Source organism: Gadus chalcogrammus, chromosome 23 (assembly GCF_026213295.1).
Source record: "Gadus chalcogrammus isolate NIFS_2021 chromosome 23, NIFS_Gcha_1.0, whole genome shotgun sequence".
In the NCBI taxonomy this organism is placed as follows: domain Eukaryota; kingdom Metazoa; phylum Chordata; class Actinopteri; order Gadiformes; family Gadidae; genus Gadus; species Gadus chalcogrammus.
Genome location: NC_079434.1, coordinates 7,481,918 through 7,492,196, shown reverse-complemented (window position 1 = coordinate 7,492,196; position 10,279 = coordinate 7,481,918). Strand labels below are relative to the sequence as shown.

The 10,279-nt window shown below is 49.3% G+C and overlaps 2 protein-coding genes across 2 annotated transcripts; one reads left to right on the top strand and one right to left on the bottom strand.

Moving 5' to 3' along the window:
- Positions 1 to 1,918: 1,918 nt before the first annotated feature.
- Positions 1,919 to 6,865, bottom strand: LOC130377200 (threonine synthase-like 1). Its single transcript, XM_056584224.1, has 4 exons — positions 6,772 to 6,865; positions 4,772 to 6,169; positions 3,351 to 3,953; positions 1,919 to 2,875 (listed from the first exon to the last, which is right to left on the bottom strand). The coding sequence occupies exons 2-4, from the start codon at positions 6,158 to 6,160 to the stop codon at positions 2,672 to 2,674; spliced, it is 2,196 nt and encodes a 731-aa protein (XP_056440199.1). The 5' UTR covers positions 6,161 to 6,169; positions 6,772 to 6,865; the 3' UTR covers positions 1,919 to 2,671.
- Positions 6,866 to 7,111: 246 nt separating this feature from the next.
- Positions 7,112 to 9,672, top strand: enkur (enkurin, TRPC channel interacting protein). Its single transcript, XM_056584633.1, has 5 exons — positions 7,112 to 7,278; positions 7,471 to 7,616; positions 8,032 to 8,270; positions 8,770 to 8,916; positions 9,336 to 9,672. The coding sequence occupies exons 1-5, from the start codon at positions 7,208 to 7,210 to the stop codon at positions 9,507 to 9,509; spliced, it is 777 nt and encodes a 258-aa protein (XP_056440608.1). The 5' UTR covers positions 7,112 to 7,207; the 3' UTR covers positions 9,510 to 9,672.
- The last annotated feature ends 607 nt before the right edge of the window (positions 9,673 to 10,279 follow it).

Sequence of the window (10,279 nt, the reverse complement as noted above, 5' to 3'; positions counted from 1 at the left end):
GCTCGCGTAATACATATCTCGTGAGCCCGCGTAATCCAGGCTTACCGCTCAAGTAAGCCTGAAAGTTAGCCTGCTACTGACCAGTTAGTTAGGTCGGATGAGTTGCCATGGTTACTTAGCGGAGATTCCCATAAATCAGGTTAATGGAACGCAACTCTAGCTGAAAGTAGCAAGGCTAAGCGAAATAAGCCCGGCTTTCCCTTTAGCTTGGTTGATGGAATACCCCTCAGGTAGAGATACGTGAGAGAGAGAGAGAGAGAGAGAGAGAGAGAGAGAGAGAGAGAGAGAGAGAGAGAGAGAGAGAGAGAGAGAGAGAGAGAGAGAGAGAGAGAGAGAGAGAGAGAGAGAGAGAGAGAGAGAGAGAGAGAGAGAGAGAGAGAGAGAGAGAGAGAGAGAGAGAGAGAGAGAGAGAGAGAGAGAGAGAGAGAGAGAGAGAGAGAGAGAGAGAGAGAGAGAGAGAGAGAGAGAGAGAGAGAGAGAGAGAGAGATATTACTAAAGTGAGGCATACTTTGGAAACCTATAGGCCCATTCTGTTGGTTCTTGCTGGGGTGAAACAATCAAATGAACTATAAAACAATAATAATGCATAATAATTAGGATAAATAATGATTCATTATTTTGGGAGTGCGTGTGGTTGATGGCTGGTTTAAGCAGCCTCACCTGGCAGAATCAGACTGATTGGACTCTGGGGCAGGGCGAGGCTGCACACTTTTTTTGCACATTGTGCAATCAATGTGCACGGGTGTGCAAGCCTCACCCTGCCCCAGAGTCCAATCAGTCTGATTCTGCCAGGCTTGACCAGCCATCACCCACACACACTCCCAGAATGATCAAATAAATGAAAGGATCGGTCAACCGGTTCTACGTATCACTTACCGTGAGGTCAGAGAGCAATCATAAAACATGTTATATTGTTCCCAAAGAGAGCAATGCTTCATAATGCACCCTGCCAGCAATGCTACAACGCCATGCCCGCTCCCTCTGGGAGCGATCGCCTGCGGTCTTTGACGTCCATTTCAGATTCTTGTACTATGTCAACGCATACTGTATTTCATAAATAAATATTTAGACAAGTAGAGTGTTAGAAAAGGCATAGCTATATCCCTCAGCTATTGGTGAGTGAAATGCCAAGTACGATTATGTTGTGCTTTCTGCCCTAAATTTTAGACTTGCCCTGACAATAAAGTATTATCGTATCGTATAGCCTATATGTGGCGATTTAGATTTAGAACGCTCCCAGCTCTTTCTGACCAATCAGCACACCAGGCCTTATATGCTGACCAATCAGCACACCAGGCCTTATATGAGAGGAAGGGACTTGATTTAGGATGTTTAGTATCAGAAGCTTTTTTTTCTGCTTTCGCTCTATACATTACTACAGCCTACAGCAGCTTCAAACCAATGTCTGAGTAAAACAGAGCTAGTAGGCTCAGGCTGTAGCAAAGACCTCCTACACACATGTCACTCATTTCTAGAGAATACTATTGGGAACTGGTACTGTTAGTCCTAAAGCTCTGTAACTGCGGTCCCAGAGGATAATATCGAGGCACGCACTCCAGATATCCAACACGTACACTGTTTAAGAGACACCCTGTTGGAGAAATATTAGGTTAGCAGCAACTGGTAATGAGCAGAGGAATGAACTCACAGCTGTCAGGGCCCCTTCCCGACTCTGCAGGCACTGGACCGTAGCCTTCTATAAGATAATCATTAGAGAGGACTTAGAGAGAGGGGAGAGAGAGAGGGGAGGAAAATAGAGAAGGGGGGAGATAGGAGAGAGGGGGGCTAGAGAGACCGACAAAGAAATAGAGGAGAAAAAGGGAAATGGAGAGAGAATGAGAGGGGGGTAGGGGGGAAGCAAGTGAGAGAGGAGAGAGGGGGGGGATTGAGGAGAGGGGGGGAGATAATTAGCGAGGGGGAGAAGAGGGGATGAGAGAAAGGAGACAGAGAAAAAATCTGTGATATTTGTAGTTTATTGGCAAAAATATTTCAGTATGCAAAAACAAGTTATTTGAAATCCCTTTATCAATAGTTATATTTGAAAAATATACACATTGAAAATGAGTAATTATAGAATGTGGAAGTAACAATTATGATTCAGACATGTTGATTACACTGTCCCTCCTATTTACAATGTCAACTCAACCGAACATAAGTTATGGCTATAACTTCTGACAGTCACATGACATGACTTTGTTGATAGATGGTCTGGAGGCTCGATGGATGATGGCATCATTCAAGACCGTGGAGATGGTCTGAGGGAGGTTGAAATAGATCTGTTTCCATTTTCCCTGTCTTGTTTCATCCTTATTTTACAGTAGACCATTACAGTATCACGCTGACTGTCAAGGCCATGAGGTAGATAGCGCCATCTAGTGGTAAACAGATGTATTTGTAGCAGAGATGATTCTTAATCACAAGCACAACCTCCTCTGTCCGTTTCCTTCATGACAATTTACAAGCGTCAGGCAAATAATATCCTAAAATCGGAATCAAAAGATTTGGAACAGGCAACACAAGATATTATTATTATTATGGTGCATTATTTTGTAATGCACTTTGAGTTCTTCATTCAATAAATGCAATGCAATGAATTAATATCATGATACATGATGTGAATAGAATTCAGTCCAATGCAATGAATCCAGCTCCATCACAGAGAGCGTGTGTCTACATGACTCTGAGGAAGCAGGCCTCCACCATGTCCTCCACCTGCGCCACCAGAGCTCCGTACTCTGCAGGACAGACCCGGGGCCGCTGCCCGCTGCCCCCCTCCACGCAGCGGACCACCTGCCGGTGGACCCCCGGCCCGCACCGCGCCAGAGACCCCAGCCTCTGCAGCTGCTCCAGGGGGTCCTTGGGGGCCTGCTCGACCTGAGGTGAGGTGAGGTGGAGGTTAGGTTAGGTTACTACAAATGAATAAACTAATTTAAACTAAAGTTAAAGAAAAATTCACTTTGTAAATGTTTGTGTTAACAAAGTAGAATTACAGGACAAAATAATTGTAACTTAGAGTACATCAAAGTCCCGATCACTTCTTGTTTCCCCGTGACTCGTTAAACGTCTGCCCCCTGTCTTACTACGGATGGGGGCTAATGCTCCATGTTATTTAACTTCCCAGTTTCTGCCTCTTGTGGTCGGTTCTTTTGGGATCTTAAACAAAAGACTTCTAAACATTTTTACATTTACATCTTCCCATCATAAGGAGTCGGTCTACAGTCCCGTGCACACCGGGCAGAGGAGAACAGTCGACCCCAGCATGTACTGCAACACCTCGAGGGTTCCGCACGTCCGGACAGGCAGGCAGGCAGACGCGCGAGCGCAAGTGTTAGCAAACGTGCTAGCTCACCTGAAGCGCGCCGAGCACCGCCGGCCCGAACTTCCCGTAGTGCGCGGTGGAGCAGATGACCACGGGCGCCCCGCCGCCCTGCAGCCTGTCCGCCACTGCCTTGGCCACCGCCGTGTGAGGGTCCATCAGGTAGCCCGTTCGCCGGTGCACGTCCCGGATGACGGCCGCGCACTCCCGCTCGCCACACCAGCCCGCCTGCACCTCCTCTTGCACGGCGGCGAGCAGCGAGGGGGCGACGACGAAGCGCTGCTCGCGCTCCAGCCGGCCGTACAGCTCAGCCACCAGGCGCCCGTCCCCACCGCTGGCGTGCCACAGGAGGCGCTCCACGTTGGAGGGCTTCAGGATGTCGATGGCGGGCGAGGCGGTGGCGGCGAGCGGGCGGCCCCGCAGGTCGAACTCGCCCGTGTTGATGAAGTCGGCGATGACCCGGTTGCGGTTGGAGGCGCAGATGACCTTCCCGACGGGCAGGCCCATGCGCTTGGCGTACAGCGCGGACATGGCGTTGCCGAAGTTCCCGCTGGGGACGCAGAAGTCCACGGGCTCACCGAACCGGACTACACCCTCCCGGAAGAGGGACAGGTAGGCGGAGGCGTGGTACACGACCTGGCGGGCAACATGGGGCGAACCGTTCGACTTTTAAAGCTGGAACCATTAACCGATTGTTTTGGGTCTAAGAGAAGAAGGCAGAGTACGATTTTGAGATTGGAAATATCCTGAGACAATTTAACTTTCAAATTTCAGATCCTTTCCATAGATATTATCCGAGTCTGTCAGTGGTGAAAAAATTAGGAAATAGATCGATGGGCGCTATTGCCCCCAAGGATGACTTTGCAGCCCGCTTGTGGATTACGGTTGCAGCATTCTAACTCAATACTGGACCAATCTCAAAGAAAGTAATCATCTGCATTTGTCCCTTTGAACGAAAACGATTGGAAAAGGTTGGCTGATTGGAAAAGCTCTGCATTGGGATAGACAGGTCATAGGTCAGCGAAACATGGTAGAGCAGGGTGTCCAACAGCACTTTACAGCTCAGTTTAAAGTGCACATATTATTTAACCGTTCTTGTTTCATTTGTCATTTTGTCAATGTTGTTTAGCAGACCCTCCCGGCCTGACGGCAAACCCCACCCCCTTAACTAACACATGTCCTGCGGGAAACCGTGTACAGTATTAACTACACACCAAGCATGAGCGATCAGGTCAAATACAGGTCAAATACTAATCATTAAAAAAGTGACACGAAAAAAAGACAATGATTGATGACAAAAATTCAAACCTACTTTTGGATCCTGTGTAACCGCAACAATAAAATCTCAAAGACAGAAAGCCGACATGCAGTGGACCCCCATACGGCTAGTTAGGACGGCTCTCATCCCCGACCCCCGTGGGCCGCTGGGCTCCAGCCCCAGCCTGGCGCCTCACCTGCGGCAGCAGCCGGGCCCAGTTGATTGAGTTGGCCGTGCTGAGCACCGTGCCGTACTCCACTGCCAGGTGGCCCGCCAGCCCGCCCTCCCCGAACATCCTCTTGATGGAGCGCTGGCAGAAGTCGAAGTCGGCACGCACGCTGACCGCCCTGGCGTTGCCCTCGCGATACGACGCCATCTGCAGCTTCTGGACGTCGCTGACACCGTCCTGGGGGTAGAACACCAGCACGCCCGTCCTGCCCCGGGCCTCGCCCCCGCCACCGCCGAGCCCCCCGAAGCCGCTGAGCACGGCACTGCCTGTGTCCCCGGACGTGGCGACCAGCACCAGGAAGTTGCAGTCGGGCGGGAGGCAGTGGGAGAAGAGCTGGGGCATCAGCTGCAGCGCCAGGTCCTTGAAGGAGGCCGTGGGGCCGTGGAAGAGCTCCTGGACGTACTGGTTCCCCTCCAGGTGTCTCACCGGCGCCACGGCGGGGCTGGAGAAGTTGTCGCCGTACGCCCGCGCCGTCATCGCCCGGAGGTCCACCGCCGGGACGTCCGACGGGTGGATGCACTTCTCCAGGATGGCCGAGGCCAGCTCGGCGTACGACATGTCGGCCAGCCTCAGCCACTCCCGGGCGTCGATCTTGGGGAAGCCCCCTCGGGGGACGTAGAGGCCGCCGTCCGGGGCCAGGCCTTCGATCACCACGTCGCTGAAGTGTGTCCTGCTGCGGGCGGGGGACTCAGAGTCGCCCCGGGTCGACACGTAGGTCTCCGCGTCCGGGTGGTGGTACCGCTCCACGGCGGTCACCACCTTCTCCGCCACCTGCTCCACCGTGTCCCCGACGCCACACAACACCCTGATGTCCAGCCACCGCTCGTAGAACTGTTTCCTGTAGCCCAGGATGTCCCGCATGGACACGCCCGCCTCCTGCCCCACGATGCGGTTCACCTTCATCAGGGACAGCCTCTGGAGGATGTCCTCTGCCGCCACGTCCAGGTACACCACCACGCCGCTCCGCGCCACGTGTTGCATGGCGGCGGCGTGCAGAGGGTTGGAGCCGCTCAGGGAGACCACGCTCCCCGCCGCGGAGAAGCCGCACAGTGCTTGTCCCTCCTCCTCCAGGAAACACTCGCCGCCGACGGCTGCCAGCTTGGTGGCGACGGGCATCCTCCACGCCTTCTCCAGGATGTCGTCATCGACGTCGATGGCGGGAACCCCGAGTCTTTGGGCGACTATTCTCCCCACAGATGTCTTCCCTGCTCCGGGCGGGCCCATGAGCAAGATGTTCTGGTCTCCCAGCCAGCAGCTCTTGGTAGAAAGCCATGATACAGTAGCAGCTGATGAGGGACCAGGGTTGTAGCGTCTGACAGCTCCGAGTGCAGCACGGCTGGCGTTTAACCAACGCATTGGGCTTGCCTGTGAATCGTAAAGAGATAAATCATGACATTATTTGGATTGTGTATGTTTAACGAGAATGTTCTATCTCATAGTGTTGACGTTGCCAGTTTAATGTCAATGCCAGCCGCCAGCGACCAAAAGGACGTCGCAATTCCCTCCATGGAGAACCCCATCTGCTCTGATTGCAAGTTAAATCTCACCAATATAGCCCCTCTAAGGACAGCTTGGGTGAACCTCTTTGTATCACAGGCCTTTGGTTTCACAAAGATGTGCGTTTTTCATGCATGAGAAGCTTTCTGTCAGGAAGGCTTTGAAGTTAAGTCACCTCAGAACACTTTGAAGAAGACGCTTCAGACTTCTTAGCAGAAAGCTGCTCAGACATGACAAACGTAGATTTTTGTGAAACCAAAGGCAGATGCAAAGAGGATTACGCACGATGTCAGTAGAGGAGCAATACTGGTGACTTCATCACTGTTAAATTCATTCAGATAAGACTTATATTTTCATGAATAGGACACTCCGTGGAGGGAACGGCGGCTTAAGACATCCTCTGCGGCTAAAGTCAACGCTATGTATTTGTGACCAGTTCCAACCGTGACTTGTTATGTTATATTACTTACGTTATGTTGTTGTACTTCACTGACCACTAAGACACGTGTCTAACGGTACAGAAGGAAAACAGGCTTGTTTACTGTCCGGTGTGCAGACCACGCCCCTCTATTCGAGCTACGGTGTGGCCGTGCGGTCAAACCCGGCTAAAGTCAAATTTCTCAAAATAAAATATAAATGTGGATTGCCGCTAATATGTCCATTTAATCGTTATTCATTTTTCGAGAAAATGGGCCTATAATAGAAAATAAAAACAACAATTATTACAATTATTGTAGTAGTTACTCGGCTTTCTCCCTAGAGTATCCTAGCAACCGTATCCCAGGGTGCATGTTTGCAAACAAACCAAGCCCCGCCCCCCTGCAGCAGACCACTCATTTGTGTCATAGTGCGTTTAGTTTACCTGAACCACCGCTTACTGTACATTTACCTGAACCCTGCGGATCCATGGAGTATCCACCGGAGAGCATCCACACCCTCATCCCCAGGGAGGAGGTCAGAATCGAGAAACCTCAGAGGTGAGGTCGTACCCTGTTGTATAAGCCTGTCTGTCTGTCTGCCTGCCTGCTTGTCTGTCTTTCTGTCTGTCTGTCTGTCTGACTGTCTTTCGGTCTCTGTTTACATTTTAAAGGAGAATGAATAATAATCAATAAGACATCCATATTTGGAATAATAACAACATACTCATCACAAACTGGTTGCATGTCCAGATATACTTCCAGGTTCAGGACGACGGTTGTGCAGGAAAAGAAGTCGAGCAAAGATGCGATGAAGACGATGGGGCCTGCAAAGGTGGAGATGCCGTCTCCAGACAAATACTTACAAAAGAACTCCAGAGACAACAAACTACCTGAAAGTGAGTGGAGCACGTCGTGCTAGGATATGAATCGTATTCTGTACACCAGTCATAAGAACGAGATGGCTTTTGTTCTCTGAAAAGCCTTATCTTAGTACACTGACAGTTGGCTTTTCTCTATTATATTTATTTGATTACCATATTATTATTGGTTATCAAATAATATTTTACATTCCTCTTTTAATGGATCATCTTTCATTGTCATGGAATCATTGTCCTTTTAATGTCTTTACGACGTGTAACCATTAATGTGTTTATAATGTGATCCCTACCAATAAAGCTTGTGTTGAAGGGTGTTAAATAAAGAAACATGCCAGGTCTTGTTTTCAAATTCTCCCTGTAATGTTGCACCATCTCTTCATGTATAATATAAAGATGACGTATATATTATATATACATTTATTTACTTACTCAGAGAAAGCGTCTACTAAAGCCGGAGAGCACAGCTACACCCACAGGAAGCCGGACGTCCCGACCAGGTTGGACGTCCCTCTCATGGGTCTCCACAGCAACAAGGACTTTGTGAAGACCAACGTCGTGGAGACCACCATGTCCGAGCCCAGGAAGCCCAAGCCCATCTACGCCGACACCAAACGGGGCCACAGGCAGCTGCTGGAGGACTCGGGCCTGGTGCCCAAGTACATCCAGAAGAAGGTAGAGGAGGAGGAGGGCTTGGGGGCCTGGAGATGAAGACTCGCCGTCGGCTCAGGGGTAGACTCAGGGGTTCACTCAGGGGTTCAGCTGTAACATTTCTATCCTTATGGTGGTTTGGACGAATAACACCAATTCATGATGTTGGTTTTAATGGATTTTCTATTTGCCTATCCTGCGTTGTTGTCTGAACTGTTTGAAGACAACTTTAAAAATGATGGTGTTTTTGAATAGCTTTGCATTGGTCATCAAGTCCCACAACGATGAATGAAGCAAAAACCTCTCAAAATAAATGTTCTTGAGCACTCAGGGCAATAAACGGCAAGACAATTAAAGGGAAAAAGATCTAATTCAAAACAGGTTTTGTTTCTTTCTTTCTTTTTACAATGTTTCTGTTGAACCACAAAATGATCAGGAGACTATGGAGGAAAAGGAATTGGTACAGGTGTCTGTCCATGTCACTCATCAGGAGCCTGACCTGTCGTCCCCCTCTGGCCCCCAGGACTACGGGGAGACCCCCCAGTACCTCAACCAGCGCAGGGAGGAGGTGCAGCGGGCCCAGCAGGAGTACGACCAGTACGTCAGCGACCGGATGAAGGAGGGAGCCATGAAGGTGCTCTCTGCGGAGGAGCGCAGCTCCATCATGGTGGTAAGGCGCGGAGCAGAGACACTCCTAGCCTCAAGGCGGTATTAAAGACAGCCCAGAGTCGGACCCATGTCGGCCCAGAGTCGGACCATCGACAATCCAAGTTGGCCAAATTTGTATTATTAACAACAGAAGAATTTCAATTAGATGCTTATTTTTTTAATGACTTTATTATATTTAGTATGTTTTGTATTTGATTCTTATAGAAATAAAGAAAATAATAGTAATCAATCAAAACATGCAAAAACTGGCCACAAAATATGTACTAGCCTACGTGTTGGACGCTTGTCACATGTCATGTGTCTATAAGTGTGATACAAATTGTAGTGTTACAGTACCTGCCAGGGGACAAACAGGTGTGGTGGTTATATATACACTATACTATGGTTTGTTGAGGACTGGGTCTCCCCGCTGCACCGCAGGGCCTGAAGAAGAACTGGGAGGACCTGAACCGGCAGTACCAGGGGCTGTCCATGGTCACCGACACCATCACCAAGAAGCACCGCAAGGAGCGCCTGGAGCACGCCATGCGGCAGCTGGAGAGCCACATCAGTATGCTGGAGCGGTACACCACCATCTACGTGGCCAACGACTAGCCCTCGTTGGTACTGATAGGCTTCAAGAACCCTGATCATGACGGTGATGTGTACTATGTGATTAAACATGACATGGTCAGAGGTCGGATGTCTTATGGTATTTTATTCCACACATGGGGAAAAGAAGATACAAAAATGAGATGTTAAATATTGACGTAAATGTGTAAAGTAGGCCTACAAGGGAACCATCTAAACGGGATGAAAGGAACTTCGATAAGACTTCATATATATTTATATATATATATATATATATATATATATATATATACCGGTGTATATATATATGTAGCCCTGTGCTATATTTTCCTTTAATTTTCTTTAAGTTAAAAGGTGTTAATAAATGTTTAATGATTTTGAATGCATTATGCAGAATGTTTTATTTTCCTATGGCCTGGCCTGTATTTAATTTTCATTTGAGTATGTACGTTTTGGTTGTTTTCTTAACGTGTCCTTTGAACCGGAGGGTTAGAAGGTTGGAAGCTCGGCAGCTGAAGGGTGTGAACCAGGAAGAGTACGGACGGCTAGTCCGAGCTCGTGATCTAATTATACCTACATGCGATTAATACTCTGTCTAGGAAATGGACTAGAGGTATACTGTTCCGGTTGTCGGATAGATAACCACCAGATCAGTGATCGGGGATGTGCTTCTGAGGTTTCTGGAGATGCTGAGCCTGCCTCCAGACGTGGACGCGGCAGAAGGCTGAGTGCGGTCGGTTTGGATAAAACTCCAGCGTGGACCAGTCGACCCGAGGACCGCGACTGTCCGATCG